Source organism: Rhinatrema bivittatum, chromosome 2, assembly GCF_901001135.1.
Source record: "Rhinatrema bivittatum chromosome 2, aRhiBiv1.1, whole genome shotgun sequence".
Taxonomy (NCBI): domain Eukaryota; kingdom Metazoa; phylum Chordata; class Amphibia; order Gymnophiona; family Rhinatrematidae; genus Rhinatrema; species Rhinatrema bivittatum.
The window spans coordinates 735565986-735582528 of record NC_042616.1 but is presented as its reverse complement, the minus strand read 5'-3'; the positions used below and the strand labels follow the sequence as shown (position 1 = coordinate 735582528).

Here is a 16543-nt window from a genome sequence, read left to right as displayed (position 1 = left end):
TGATGTGTAGTTTTTGATACAAGATCACTTTTTCAAAGCAATAACAAAATATTCTGAAATTGGACTTTCTGGTTCCCTTCCAATAGAATCAGAGTATAAATAGAGGATATCATGGCCTGATTCACATAATTTATCATGGACATGCCTTTTTAGCTTGGTAAATATTTAGGGAAAACCCAATATGTGCATGCAGTTCCCCGAGAGGTGGTGTTAAACCTCTGGGGGGTGAATAGATACCTAAATTAATGTTTATGCTTACCTTTCAGGAGTTTTTAATTAAGTAGGAAAATACCTCTCACAAGTTAGTCCAATAAAAAGATGTTACCTACAAACTTGTCAGACCTTTATTTTAATATTTCTAAGTGGACTAACACAGTAACTGCATTACATTTAGTTGAATAACATTGGACCCTGTTTAGTATTAAAATTGGGCTAGTATTGCCTCATGTATATTAACTTTGTATTTAAGTCCCTATTTTTTTACTTTACACCCTCCTGAGATCACTGCAAATTGACCTCATAGTTCATTGTAAAATGTGGTTTTGTTTTGCACACTATTTATTTTTGAGAAAATATGCCTTTTTTTTTTTAATGACTGGCAGACTGCTGTCTTTGTCCTTCTTGTCCTTTTATTTTTCGGGTTTTGTAACCATAATGCTGCTTCATTTTGTGACCGAATTGCAAGCTTTCTGGGATCCACATATGAGACTGTACCTACAGATTATATGCTTGATAAAAAGCATATTAACGTATTCATTTTGGGAAATTTTGCATGTTGTCTACCAAAGCAAATTAAATATGTTAGTGGGGTTTTTTTCATGCTTGCTTGCGTTAATATATACACATGGGTAGTGTGAGTAAAATGACCTGATTTGAGAAGAAAGTTACTTAGTGGTTTATTTTTTTTTAAGTGAACGAGTAAATAAAGCTTAACAGGACGTGGTAACTTTCATTCTACCCATTCTTTTGTAGATTAGAGGCTTCAGGTATACTGAAGCAGCAGATATTACCCAAAACTGGAAGTTCTTAGAACAATAACATTTATAAAATGAGCTGCATGCCAGCAAGAAATGCAAGACGTTAATTGGAAAGCCACAGGAAGCACCAGCTGTAGCAACCATGCCTGCTGAACAGAATGCTTGTCTTAGTAGAATGACATATTTCTCGATGTATGCTCTATATATTTTCTTTCATTTTGAAGGGGTAAAGGAGGAAGGGGACAAAAGAGTGAGAAAAGTGTTTTAATAAAGCATTTATTATATTTCATCAGCCTAGATATTAATTTATTTATTTATTGTATTTATTTAAAGTTTTTCTAGACCGACATTAGTTGGGAACATCACATCGGTTTACATGGAACAAGAAATACAGCGTATAGGCTTTACAATGAACTGTTTTCAAAATAATAATGTAAGGCAGGTTGATTAAATAACGGGAGTTGAACTGTGTAAATATAAGAAATATAAGTATAGATATAAAATATACAACGAAGATTAGATATTTACATGGTGATAAGAGAGAAGAGAGCTGATCAAGGAAATTGCGGTTGCAGTTGAATTAAATTATGCATTGTAAGAGGATAGAGGAAAGTGAAAGGGGGAAGGCAGGTTGGGGGGGCATCAAAATGAAATTGTGTGGCAAGGTAGAAGTGTAGTGGTATTATTGCGGGGAGGGCATGTAAGTGAGAGTGAGTCAAGTAAATGCCTGTTTGAATAGCCAGGTTTTCCAGTTTTTGTTTCAATTTTTGTGAACAGTGCTCTCGGTGGGCATAGTATTCCAGACTGCAGGCCCTGCAATGGATAGGGCACGTTTTTTCGTGGTGGTATGATGTAAGTTTAGGAGAAGGGTGTGTGGAGTGTTGCCATATAGTGTGATCTAGTGGGTCTATTAGGGGTGCGGAAATGTAGGGAGTCATTAAGCCAATACATATTTGGTTGTGTAAGATTTTGTGTATGATGGAGAGGGTCTTATAGCGGATTCGAAATGAAATTGGGAGCCAGTGTAGTTCTTTGAGAATTGGGGATATATGTTCGTTTTTGCGAGTGTTAGTGAGAATACGGGCATTCTGCAGCAATTGGAGTGGGGAGATGGTGTTTTTGGGAAGGCCTAGAAGAAGGGCGTTGCAGTAGTCTATTTTTGAGAAAATAGTGGACTGGAGTACTGTGCAGAAGTCATTGAAGTGGATGGCACAGCTAGTAATCCTTTGTTTTGAGATTTTAATGATCTCTGAGGCTTGTATGTTGTAACACTACCCCAACCAGACCAGCAATGTTAGTGGAGGGCACTATGTATTAGTGTTAGGACCTTGTAATTGATTCAGGTAGCCAATGAAACGCTAACAGTAATTGTGACATGTGATCGAATTTCCTGAATCCTGTTAAGAGTCTATCTGCGGCATTTTATAATAGTTGTAGTTTTTGGGTTTTTGTTTTTTTTAAGAAGTCAGGTACGCCAATTAGAAGTGTTGCAGTAGTCTAGGTTTGAAAAAATTATGGTTTGTAGTACTGTGCAGAAATCTGCGTGAGTCAGCAACGGTTTCACTCTATGTAGTATGCGCAGTTTAGCATAGCCTGATTCTCATTAATCTATTTTCCTAAGTCCCGCACTTGGTCTGAGGGTGTAATATTGAAGTTGCTCAGGTCTAGAGTCTGCAGAGTCACTATTGATGGGTTTCTTCTTAACAGAACATAAGAACATAAGAAATTGCCATGCTGGGACAGACCAAGGGTCCATCAAGCCCAGCATCCTGTTTCCAACAGAGGCCAAAAACCAGGCCACAAGAACCTGGCAATTACCCAAACACTAAGAAGAACCCATGCTACTGATGCAATTAATAGCAGTGGCTATTCCCTAAGTATAATTGATTAATAGCCATTAATGGACTTCTCCTCCAAGAACTTATCCAAACCTTTTTTGAACCCAGCTACACTAACTGCACTAACTACCTTCTCTGGCAACAAATTCCAGAGCTTTATTGTGCGTTGAGTGAAAAAGAACTTTCTCCGATTAGTCTTAAATGTGTTACTTGCTAACTTCATGGAATGCCCCCTAGTCCTTCTATTATTCGAAAGTGTAAATAACCGAGTCACATCTACTCGTTCATGATCTTAAAGACCTCTATCATATCCCCCCTCAGCCGTCTCTTCTCCAAGCTGAACAGCCCTAACCTCTTCAGCCTTTCCTCATAGGGGAGCTGTTCCATCCCCTTTATCATTTTGGTTGCCCTTCTCTGTACCTTCTCCATCGCAACTATATCTTTTTTGAGATGCGGCGACCAGAATTGTACACAGTATTCAAGGTGCGGTCTCACCATGGAGCGATAGAGGCATTATGACATTTTCCGTTCTATTAACCATTCCCTTCCTAATAATTCCTAACATTCTATTTGCTTTTTTGACTGCTGCAGCACACTGAGCCGACGATTTTAAAGTATTATCCACTATGATGCCTAGATCTTTTTCCTGGGTGGTAGCTCTTAACATGTAACCTAACATCGTGTAACTACAGCAAGGGTTATTTTTCCCTATGTGCATCACCTTGCACTTGTCCACATTAAATTTCATCTGCCTTTTGGATGCCCAATCTTCCAGTCTTGCAAGGTCCTCCTGTAATGTATCACAGTCTGCCTGTGATTTAACTACTCTGAATAATTTTGTATCATCCGCAAATTTGATAACCTCACTCGTCGTATTCCTTTCCAGATCATTTATATATATATTGAAAAGCACCGGTCCCAATACAGATCCCTGAGGTACTCCACTGTTTACCCTTTTCCACTGAGAATATTGACCATTTAATCCTACTCTCTGTTTCCTGTCTTTTAACCAGTTTGTAATCCACGAAAGGACATCGCCTCCTATCCCATGACTTTTTAGTTTTCGTAGAAGCCTCTCATGAGGGACTTTGTCAAACGCCTTCTGAAAATCCAAATACACTACATCTACCGGTTCACCTTTATCCACATGTTTATTAACCCCTTCAAAAAAATGAAGCAGATTTGTTAGGCAAGACTTCCCTTGGGTAAATCCATGTTGACTATGTCCCATTAAATCATGTCTTTCTATATGCTCTACAATTTAGAGGGTTTTTTTTGTGTTTAGAGTTAGTTTGAGCTTGACTAGTTTATGTTGATTAGCCTTCATGAGTGTTGCAAGAGTCAGTATTGTATTTCAACAGAGAAGATGCATGGTTTGTAAAGGTAGAAGGTGATTCCTAGATCAGATAGCTGTTTACATAGGGGAAGCACATAGATTTTGAATAGAATTACAGATAGTGCTGAACCCTGGGGGACATGTGCCTTGCTCAGGAAGGTGTCAGACACATGGTTGCCCAGATTGACTTGGATTGTCCTTTTTGATAGGAAGGAGGTGAACCACTTTAATACATCGCTGTCAATTCCGATTCTTCTCAGCTGATTGAAACCCGGAACTGAGAATGTAGTTATGTGTATTTTCCAAGTGATTCTGAAGTCTGAAGTTTCTCTCTAATTTCCTCAATAATTGTTTAGTGTCTTAGTTCTTCATTGTACAAAGGTTTCTTATGTATGCAGGAGTGTTGTTCAGGTTGGATTGTTCTTGTTTGGATTGGGCTTAGGTTGTCTATTTCATTAACCATGATATCCCATGTGCTAAATGATATGGAGGCATTAGCAAAATTGAAATCGCTTGGCCTATTTTTTTTTCGAATCAGCGATTAGGTCTGGCAGTATCTTTTTTCTAAGGTGAAAGTTTGGTTGGTTGTGTTGAAGATGCTTATGTCTGCTTATAGTAATTGGTGATCTGACCATGGCAGAATAGTGTGGGAGGTATTTATCCTACAACTGTTGAGATTGGTGAATATAAGATCTAGAATATGTCCTGCTTTATGTGTAGATTTAGTTACGAATTGTAACCATCCCATTGCTTCCATTGTTTCTAAGAAGGTCTTGCATGTAGAGGATTTGTTTGTACTATCAACATATAGATTAAAGTTACCTACTTTGAGGGTGAATTCAGGTGATGAAAACACTTTAGTGAATACTTCGATTAGAGGGGAACAGTCTTTTTGAAGAATTCCCGGGGGGGGGGGGGGGCAATAGACCATACCGATGTTTATTTGTGGCAATTTGTTAATATCAGGATAAGTTTGAGTGCTTTTTTACTAAAAATTAATAATCCCCCCACACACACACCTTTATGCTTAGGCCTGGGGATGTGAAAAACATCATATTTAGAATGCTCAATTTGATTTATGAGTACATTATTTTTGGTCAGCTAGATTTCAGTGATGTGGAAGATAGGTTTCAGTGATGTGGAAGATAATTTATTAGTGGGAATTTTTTTTTAGATAGTCTGTGTGTTCAGAAGCAGTAGAGTGAACATTAGAGTGCCAGGGCCTTATTCCCTCAGCGGAGTGGATTTCTGGAAACGCACTCTCCTGGATACAATCCTATCTGCAAAATCGCTTTTTCACTGTCCTAGTTGATAACAATGAATCTGAACCTATCAGTCTCCCTCAGGGTGTTCCCCAGGGCTCCTCTCTCTCCTCTACCCTCTTTAATATTTACATACTTCCCCTTACCACCCTTCTCACCAACCTTCACATCAAGCACTTCATTTATGCAGACGATGTGCAAATTCTCTTCCCCTTTTCTGACTCCCTCCAAACTGCCCTACAAAACTGGGAATCCTGCCTTTCCTCCATTAACCAACTCCTCACAGACATGCACTTGGCTCTTAATCCTAACAAAACTGAACTCTTAATCATCTCTAACAAGCAGCCTCTTCCAGCTATCCCCCTCTCATATGCATCTTCATCTTTCTCCTCACACACTCGCAACCTAGGTGTCCTCATTGATAACCATCTCACTTTCAAACCATTTATTAACTCTATCATAAAGGGCTGCTATTTTAAGCTACAAACGATAAAAAAAACTCAGACCATTGCTACACTTTTCTGATTTTCGTACAGTTCTTCAGTCTATTATCCTTTCTAAAATAGACTACTGTAACGCCCTCCTCCTTGGCGTCCCCTCAACGCACACCAAACCGTTACAACTATTACAAAACGCCGCTGCTCGTATCCTGGCAAACTCTAAAAAAGAAAGGGACCACATTACTCCCACGCTTATCAAACTCCATTGGCTCCCAATACCTTCATGAATACTTTACAAAGCACTCTCCCTCATCCATAAAAGTCTTTTAAATGCAAATCTCAACTGGATCAACCCCCCTCTCCTCCCCCGCACTTCAATAGCCCTACTCGCCCAGCCCTCCAAGGAACCCTCTGTACACAATCAATCAAATCTATCAAATTCTCCTCCACCATGAGCAGAGCATTTTCCCTTGCTGGCCCCACCATATGGAATTCCCTGCCTCCTGATATATGCATTGAGACCTCTACTCCTAAATTCAAAAAAAAACTTAAAACTTGGTTGTTCCAGCAAGCTTACCCCCTTTCCCCTCCCCCCCCCCCCCCCCCCCATAAAAATACCTAACAGCAATCTAGTAGCAATCGAGTAGTTGACCTGTTACCTCATCCTTTGAATATGATTAAGAATGCATTAAGAACGCTGGCTCCTGTACATTGTATTTTATTGTATTATAGTTGTCGTATTCCTTGTTATGCCCCTCAGCATTATTTATAGTTCCTGTTACCGTAAATGCATATGATACCCCCATATTTAGTTCCCAGTCTTAAAACATATATATTTAACACACTTTTCCCCCTTATGTTTCATTTGTTACTTGTCTTACGATTGTTATTTGTAAGGGCCCCGCCCAAAAGTTATTTGTTTTATGTAAACCGATACGATGTGCAAACGGCTATCGGTATAGAAGAGACTTTAAATAAATAAATAAAAATAAAGATAAGATGTCATATTGTTATTATGCTGTCGGAGAAAAACTCTTTTCTTCCTCTCTGGATTACAGAAGTTATCTACATTGGGCACAAATCTTCCATTTGTGCTTATTATGCAATATCTTTATGGAGCTCTATGTTAATTTTATTTACTTCTGAACAAAATCTGATACTGCAGTAGCCTCTGAGCTTCATTTCCCACTCTGAATCAGATTGAGCTTAGTTAAATGGCTTATTGAGAAGCCTATTTAAATAAATACTACTTAGTCAGTGGCAGCTTACAAAGCACAATGTTTCATAGCAAACTACAGAATTCTTCCATAATAGGAAATATGGGTCTAAACAGATGAAATAATTTATTGACATTATAAAAGCCAATTGGGAGCCTGCTCCATGACTCCGGTTGCACCACCACAGCACGGAGAATCAGAATTATCCATTATTGCATGGATTTTGGAGTGGCACAAAGGTTGTGCTGTGCATTCAGTGGTGACCTTTACTGTCCACAGAGTGGCACTTAGGGTGAAAAGTTTCGTAGCCATTTGAGTATCACTATGGGAAGGGGTAGCAGAAATCACCAAAGGTATTAGCAAGCAAAACAAGGGAAGAATTCAAATGGAAGTTTGCTTTTGATAGATCTGTAAATGTCACCTTACTCTTAAGGTAGCCTGGTTTTCACATGCACGCACACACACACACACCTTGATTGTTCTGTTCTCCATTGACGTTTTCAACTTTGTAATAAGAAATTGCTTTAGGATCTTGCTACTTGTCATGATCCACTGTGTTCCTGTTTTACATGGAAAATGCATATTTAGCCATATCAAATTGGCAGCAGAGTAGATGCTGTGAGTGTGTTATGCTTATGTAAATGTAACCTACCTTTCTCTCTCTTTCTCTCTATCTCTCTCCGAAGTATGCTAGCAGATAAACTTAACATGACTCCTGATGATGCTGAACGGTGGATTGTCAATTTAATTAGAAATGCAAGACTGGATGCAAAGATTGATTCTAAATTGGTAAGGCTTTTGTGTTCTCTTATTTCAAAATTACCATGTTTCTTGGTCTGCAGAGCACTGCATGGTAATCTACAGCAATGGTTCTCAAACTTTTTTCTGTCTGGGCACACCTGATGTCACATGAGTGACACACTGAACACATAACTGTCATAAGGCTAAATATAAATGTACACTTAGCATCCACAGGAACCCCACCCCTGACCCTCAGCAGTGGGTATAAAGCAGAACTAGAACATTCCCTGTACAACTCACCATACAAAAAATAGATTCTGGTGTTATCTCAATAACAGCAACAAAATCTGCCTCTACTACCAGGCACAGTAGCCCTTATAAAAAGACAGCAGTCTCCTAGCATGAGTCCTAGATGGACTCAGGACCAGTGGGTTATGTGCTCTTCTGCTAGCAAATGGGAGACGGAGTCAGATTTCAAAGCTGACGTCACTCTAGATATACCCCTGCAGTAACCTCAGCTCTTCAGTATCTCTCAGTCTCCTAGCAGATGCGGACACTATCCCACACACTAGAATAGTGTTGTTAAATACAGCAAAGAAGAAAGAAAAAGAAAATTTACCTTAAAGAAGATCAAGCCCTGCTCTCCTGCGCTGAAACCTAAGGGTCCCTCCCCCAGTTGAGAATTCCTGAGGTGATTTCCGATATTCCTCAGAGGTGTGCTTGGTCCAGTAGCTGGTTCCCGGCATGGACTTTAGCCCCCAGAATGGCTGAAAGGCAGCGGGTGTAAAACAGAGCGAGGCGGTGAAGGTAAAGCCCTCTCCCCCCGCAGCTGGAGACCAGGTAAGCAGAAAACTTTAAATCCGGTCTCCGAGGCTCGGATTGCCGTACCGATTTGATTTACTTCCCAGCAAGGTAAAAGGGAGCACCGATCGGGTTGAGCAGCCCTGGTTGGGCTAGACCCCGATCCGGCGCAGGGGTCCACGTGGAGACCCTCGGGGGCGCCATATTACGCGTGGGGGATGTTGGTGCCATGTTACGCGTGGCGGACGTTGGCACCATCTTCCTTTCTCGACCAGCGGTACGCACGGGGTAGGCTGGGCAGCCGACTAATACAGACATGTGCACAGCTACTCGCACAGTGGCGTGAATAACCGCTCACAGAACTGGGCCGCGCGTACAACCGAGCGCACACAACTACACGCACAGCTGCAATTACAGCTACACGCGCGCATTGAAGCTAGAGGCAATGGCACCAGCACCCAAGAAGGCCAGAAGGCACTCTTTTTGCACAGCCTGCCACATTAGAGCCACACAGCCTGAACTGGAGTCCTGCCTGTGCCAGCATTGCGAGGAAGCCCAGGGGGAACCAAAGCCTGGCCCCTCCTGTGTGGGGATGGGTCTGAAACTACTACCCAGACACCTCAGATGATGATGGTGACTCCATGGAAGAAGGAGAAATTCCTCCAGGCCTGGAACCATACCAAACCATACTTCACTTCTTCCACAAGGATGAATTACCAGCCCTTGTTTCCCAGACTCTGCCTTTGGGTATTCCAGGCACGGACCAGATGGCGGAACCAAAGAAGAACCCCATCCTGGTGTCCCTTCGTAAAGCCTCATGCTACTTCCCAATGATGGAAGCCATCCAGGAAATGATTGACCTGGAGTGGGATGCCCCAGAGGCCAGCTTCAAAGGGGGTCGGGCCTTGAAATCCCTATACCCTCTAGAACCAGTGACCAAGTAACGCCTGCGTTTCCCAAAAGTGGATGCCATGGTCTGTGCTGTCTCAAAGCGAAGAACAATTTCCATTAAGCAGGCCTTCGACGCAACAGCAATGACAGTGCAGATTGGTTCCTGCTGCACACTGGTGGCATGTTCCTGCTTGCTCCTCTTGAGAGAGGCAAATAACTCCGGAACTTATACCAGTGAGATGAAGGAACCTGCAGCAGCCTTTGACGGATGCAAGCTCAGACCTGGTGCGTACCTCAGCCAGAGGCATAGCCTCGGTAGTGACAGCCGGAAGACAACTATGGCTACGGAATTGGTCTGCTGACGCGACATCTAAAGCGAATCTCACAAGAATGCCCTTTAAAAAATCTCTCTTGTTCGGAAGCGAATTGGAGAATTTAGCCAGCAATTGGGGCAAATGCCTCGGCTACCAGAAGATAAGAATAAAAGATCTCAGGTTCCTCACCCAGAAGAACAAAGGGCAGAGGCTCGCAACACTTTAAACCCTACAGGAATTCGCAGTTTCAGGCACCTCTTCCCTCCAGGAGGTCCCAGCCCTTTCGGAACAGACAGACCAAGCAAGGAACAGGCCCGGGGGCAGGCTCCAGCCATGCTCCCCAATGAGAATGGGCCAGCCCATCCACAGGAAGAGGAAATAGGGGGTCGACTTGCCCTCTTCTACCAAAGATGGGTCGAGATCATGTTGGACAAATGGGTACTAAACATCATTCGAGAAGACTACTCTCTGGAGTTCCGCAGCATCCCGCGAGACAAATTTATAATGTCACCCTGCCACTCCCACACCAAGAGACTGGTAGTGGAAGCCACCTTGACAAGACTACTCAGTCTGAAGGCAATAACTCCAGTTCCCACGCCCCAACAAAATACGGGGCGCTATTCCATCTTTTTTATCGTTCCCAAGAAGGAAGGATCTTTCCGACCCATCTTGGATCTCAAGAACGTCAACCGTCATGTGGCACCTTTAAAACTAATCGGGAAAAAGTTCTTTTTCACTCAACGCACAATTAAACTCTGGAATTTGTTGCCAGAGGATGCGGTTAAGTGCAGTTAGTGTAGCTGTGTTTAAAAAAGGATTGGATAAATTCTTGGAGAAGTCAGTTACCTGCTATTAATTAAATTGACTTAGAAAATAGCCACTGCTATTACTAGCAACAGTAACATGGAATAGACTTAGCTTTTGAGTACTTGCCAGGTTCTTGTGGCCTGGATTGGCCACTGTTGGAAACAGTATGCTGGGCTTGATGGACCCTTGGTCTGACCCAGTATGGCATGTTCTTATGCAGATACTACACTTCTGCATGGAGAACCTTTGTTCCGTTATAATGGCAGTACAACCAGGAGAGTTTCTAACCTCCCTGGACCTATTTTATTTATTTATTTAGCAGTTTTTATATACCGATGAAAGTTGGGAACATCTCATCGGTTCACATTCAAACAGAAATCAGCAACAAGTGCTTTACATTGCAGCAATGAACATGAGATTATACAGATAAGATAAAATTGGAACGATTCACAACTTATGAATAAAATACAAAGCTTATAAATATCATTTTACAAGAGTATTACTATTTACAGAAGTGTCGCGAAGGCCAGAGGGGAAAGAAATCATGAGAGAGGGTGGGCGTTAAGGGAAGGAGGTGTGTTGTTCAGAGTAAGCTTGCATGAAAAGGAAAGTTTTCAGATCCTGTTTAAATTTTTTTGGGCATGCTTCCTGACGTAGAGAAGGGGGGAGCTTGTTCCAGGGCGGGGGTGGCTAGTGAAAGTACCCGAGCTTTAGTGGAGTTGTTTAGAGTCTTTGGGTGACGGTATATGCAGTGTTGCTCTGTGTTGCTGTCTTGTGGGTCTGTTTGTGTCGTGAAATGTAAGGTGTTCTTCGAGCCAGTGCATATCTTTGTTGTGGAGGGTTTTGTGGACTAGTGTGAGAGCTTTGTAAGTTATTCTTGCAGTGACTGGTAGCCAATGAAGGTGTTGCAGTACTGGGGTGATGTGGTCACATTTGTAAGTGTTGGATAGGAACCAGGCAGCAGCATTTTGGAGTAATTGAAGGGGTTGTAGCGTGCTTTTGGGGAGTCCTAGGAGCAGAGCATTACAGTAGTCTATTTTGGACAGAATAAAGGCCTGTAGAATGGTACGAAAATCACTGATGTGTAGGAGTGGTTTCAGTTTCTTGAGTAAGTGAAGTTTGAAGTAACAGGCTTTGATTGTATTGTTTATGAATTTTTTGAAGGTGAAGTGGTTGTCGATGGTGATGCTGAGGCTGCGCACATGTTGTGTGTGGGCAGTGGCGGAGGGGGTGTTTGCCTGAAGGGGGTTGGGGATATGTTTTGGGTTGCAATGTATAGTAGCTCTGTTTTGGCAGTGTTGAGTGCAAGGTAGTTGCTTGTTAGGAGAGTGTTAATGCCTATCCTCCTGCTCCACTGGTAGCGAAGACTCTTGAAGCTTCGCAAGGGCAAAGGTACTATGATCCTCATAATCCCTCAGGGAGATGTCCATTCAGAAACTGATCAGGCTGGAGACTTCCCTGGTCTCATCACACAGGACATTCCGACCTCCAGGCCTTGTCTCTCACAGCCTTTATGTTGAGAGGTTAATATTGCAGTAACTCAGATGTGTGTCTGGTCCTGGTGGCTTCTTGAAAGCCTTCCACTAGAAAGTCCTAAAGACTTAAGTGGAGGAGGTTTTCCATGTAGTGTGCGCAGAAGGACCTAAATCTGTTTTCCTGTTCCCCACAAAAGCTGCTTAACTATCTTCTATACCTATCGGAAAGTGGCTTAAAGATCAACTCCTGAAGAGTTCATCGAAATGCAATTGGCGCATACCACCATGGTGTAGATGGTATGCCCATCTCTGTACAGCCTATAGTCGTATGTTTTATGCGGGATCTGCTTCAGTCGAAGTCTCCTCTAAGGTTTCCTGCTGTGTCTTGGGACCTCAGTGTGGTGTTAGCTCAACTGATGAAAGCTCCTTTTGAGAAGGTTTCATCAGCCACTGTGCTCTTGTGACATGAAGTACCTGACCTAGAAGATCATATTTTTGGTGGTGGTCACTTCACGCAGGGTCAGCAAGCTTCAGGCCTTAGTAACTTATCCACCTTACAGTGTTTTTTCATGATAAGGTGATTCCTGCCTAAGGTGGTGTCACTTCATAAGAACATAAAAACATGCCATACTAGGTCAGACTAAGGGTCAATCAAGCCCAGTCCCTAACCCTAACCAGTCCATCGTCCTGCCAACGTTCTTTCCCAGGCCACATTTGCATCAAGGCGAATAACCCCTGCACAGTTTAGACTGCAAAAGAGCCTTAGCCTTCTATCTGGAGCAGACAGAAGCTATAGACAGTCCACCCAACTTTTTGTTTCTTTTGATAGGAATAAGTTAGGTCTTGCCATTGCCAAATAGATGCTTTTTAATTGGCTAGTGGACTGCATCTTCTGTTATGCCCAGGCGAAATTGCATCTTGGGGGCCATGTCAAGGCTCACTCTGAGCCATGGCAGCGTTGGTGGCCCACTTGTGAGTAGTTCCCATGGAGGAGATCTGCGGAGCAGTGATGTGGATAGAGGTGACCGTGACAACAGGTTTGTCCAATCTGTCCTTCGGAACTTGGTTGAGGTATAGAACCCACCAATTCTGTTCTCGCCTATGGCCTGTGTGTTCAGGCTGTCCCCCGCCTCCCCCACCCCTGTCTCCAACAAAACTAGTTGTTGTGCCTGTTGGCACTTATTGTGTGTTTTGTTTGCCCCCTTTTATGTTGGGGGGCAGCATGAAGCTAGGGATTCCACCCGCGTGTGAGCACTGCCATCTTGCTGGTCCTTGCAGAAAGCAAAGTTGCTTACGTGTAACAGGTTTTTCTCTGCACTCAGGCCAGTCCACATCAGTGGGTTATGCATTCCTACCAGCAGATGGAAATAGAGACAACTGATTCATAGACATTGGACACACAACCCTGCTCCAACATCAGCCTACCAGTATTCTCCATCTCCACAGATGGTGGATATACATCTCCCTAGTGGGGATGGCTTATTAAAAAGAAAAATAAAATAGTAATAATAGTGCTACCACATAAGAAAGAGATCTAGGCATAGTGGATAACACATTGAAATTGTTGGTTCAGTGTGCTGTGGCAGTCAAAAAAGCAAACAGAATGTTGGGAATTAGAAAGGGAATGGTAAAACGTAAAATGTCATAATGCCTCTGTATTGCTCCATGGTGAGACTGAACCTTGAATACTGTGTACAATTCTGGTCGCGCATCTCAAAAAAGATATAATTGTGATGGAGAAGGTAAAGAGAAGGGTGACCAAAATGATAAATGGAATTGAACAGCTCCCCTATGAGGAAAGACTTAAAGAGGTTAGGACTTTTCAGCTTTGAGAAGAGATGGCTGAAGAGGGGATATGATAGAGGTGTTTAAAATCATGAGAGGTCTAGAACAAGTAGATGTGAATCTGTTATTTACTCTTTCAGATAATAGACTAGGGGGCACTCCATGAAGCTAGCATGTGGCACATTTAAAACTAATCAGAGAAAGTTCTTTTTCACTCAACGCACAATTAAACTGGAATTTGTTGCCAGAGGATGCGGTTAGTGCAGTTAGTGTAGCTGTGTTTAAAAAAGGATTGGAGAAGTCCATTACCTGCTATTAATTAAGTTGACTTAGAAAATAGCTACTGCTATTACTAGCAACAGTAACATGGAAGAGACTTAGTTTTTGGGTGCTTGCCAGGTTCTTATGGCCTCGATTCGCCACAGTTTGAAACAGGATGCTGGGCTTTGATGGACCCTTGGTCTGACCCAGTATGGCATGTTCATATGTTCTTAAACATTTCAGCTCCTGCTGTGAACCCAATCTGGGGCTGTCCCTCAGTTGAGCGTTTGAGCTTCTGTGCTATTGCCAGATCTAGGCTCAAAATAAGAGGACTGGGGGAGTTTGTCGACGAAGGCTTGTGCCCTCTCCCCCTGTAGCCATCAACCCAGTTGTGATTTCAGTTAGTAGAGATCTGAGATCAGGTAAAAAAAAAAAAAAAAAGGGCAGGGGGTTCTTTATCCCCTAGTGGGCCATTTCCTGTCCCTCTATTGCCACTAATTCTCCCCTCACACCTCCAGTCGATCTCCAGGGTGCTGGAGCGGGGTGGCAAACCAGCAAACGCACTTCTGGGCTCCTGTGCCGCCATTTATGTATGTCGGCCACATGAGGAAAGGATAACCCACTGACGTGATAAGGCTGCTACTGGGGTTTGTTTCCCGTGCTCAAGCGCACATCGTAAAGCTGTAGCCTGGATCCGTGTGCACATATATGTACAACACCACAGACTGGTGTTACATGCCCTAGTGTGTCTTTGGTGGTATTTTCATAGCATGCAGGAGGCTGCTGCTCAGGAATAAGTCCTTTTGAGAAGGATAATGGCACTGGAGGCTAGAGAGAATGAGAGGTCTTCCATGCTGCAACTGGCCAAATAAGGGCAATTCAGCCGTCGCTGTCTCTTCACCCACTGCAATGCTAGATGTTGGCTCAAGGGCGTTGGTCCAATAAGGATTTAGCTGCCGGGCATTCATCCCCTCAGCCAAAGCAGATTGGTGAAGGAGAGAGCAGGAGGGTGATGCACTGGATAGTAACAGTTCCTCCCTGGTTCAAGTGGTGACTGCTCTGAAGGAGCCCTGTATGAAAAGATTGTGGCTGTCCTCAAGCAACATTTGCCAATTGCTTCTTGCTGCTCTAGTTTGGTTTGACCAGGCTTGTGTCCCTTTCAGGTCTGCATTGAATCCGGGAGTTGCATTTCTAACTGATGTGGGATGTGACCTGGTGAGCACGGCTGCTAGAGGAGTAGTTTCTGTTATAGTGTCAAGATGCAGGACTGATAGGATGCCATTTCTAAGTCGAATTTGACCCCCTGTAAAGGGTCTCTCTCTGATTCGATCCTGAGTGGAGAAGATAATGAATCAATGGGATGATTCTAAGGTTTCACTTTTGCCAGAGCAGCAGAGAGTAGCTGCATGCTCTTTTGGGGAGCAAGGGGTCGCTCCAGGGACTCCCAGCACTTTCGCCTCTACAGAGAATCGATGAATCAGAAGTCGTGTACTATTGAAGGTTCGATGTTCATTTGACAGGAGAGCTGAATATGGACTCTTTCTCCGATGCTGAAACATCTTGGACTTCGCAATGACAGTGTGGGGGTCTGCCTGCAGGTACTGGAGGTAGATAGGTGACTATCTCACTTTTATATAAGGAGGCATGGAGAGGGGCAGTGTAAAGAAGGCTAACAGACTTTAGGGCCGTAATTCCAGTTCCCAAACTGCAGAAGAATGACTTGGGCTGTTCCATTTATTTTGTCATGCCCAAGATGACAGAGGGCTCCTTTTGGCACCTCCTGGATCTGAAAGGGATCAAGCGGCATTTGTGCAAATTGCACTTCAGAATGGAACCTTGTGCTCTGTCATCGACTGTGCAGAAAGAGGACCTTCTGTCTTTTATGACTGATGCATAATGTGAACCGATGTGATATCCCTGATGAATGTCGGTCTATAAAAATTTTAAATAAATAAATAAATATCTTTATGCTCAACAGTGAGCCGTGGAGCTACATATTTTATGGGTTCCCTTCCTAATCAGTATTCAACAGGGTAATACGGAGGATCATAAGTCATCCCAGGACTGTAAGCCTGATGGATTGATTGGCCATGGAGATGATCTTTCAGTTACTGGACAGTCTTATGGAGTGGCCATGCCTGAAGGATCGTCTGCATCATAGACTGGTTTTATATGAAAGTCAGGGGCGTACCGGTTTTACAATTTGGCCCTGTAGAGGACTCGACTGCTGTGGCTTGGTTGTTTTCCGGCAGTGGTGGTATGTTGCTCCAAGCTAGGAAGCTTTCCACGTTTCTACCTTATATCACGGTTTGGAGAGTGTTGAAAGATTGATGCGGGATGAGAGATTTTTCACCCTCAGAGTGGCACTACTGCTAATCCTGGGTTTTCTATGCAACAA

The 16543-nt window shown here is 43.1% G+C and overlaps 1 protein-coding gene across 2 annotated transcripts in view; it reads left to right on the top strand.

Moving 5' to 3' along the window:
• EIF3E (eukaryotic translation initiation factor 3 subunit E) overlaps positions 1 to 16543 on the top strand; it is a 259621-nt gene that overhangs the window by 211909 nt on the left and 31169 nt on the right. For both annotated transcript variants that reach the window (XM_029591900.1, XM_029591899.1), the window contains one exon: positions 7757 to 7859. In XM_029591900.1, coding sequence (XP_029447760.1) covers positions 7757 to 7859 — 103 coding nt within the window. The remainder of the gene's footprint in view (positions 1 to 7756; positions 7860 to 16543) is intronic.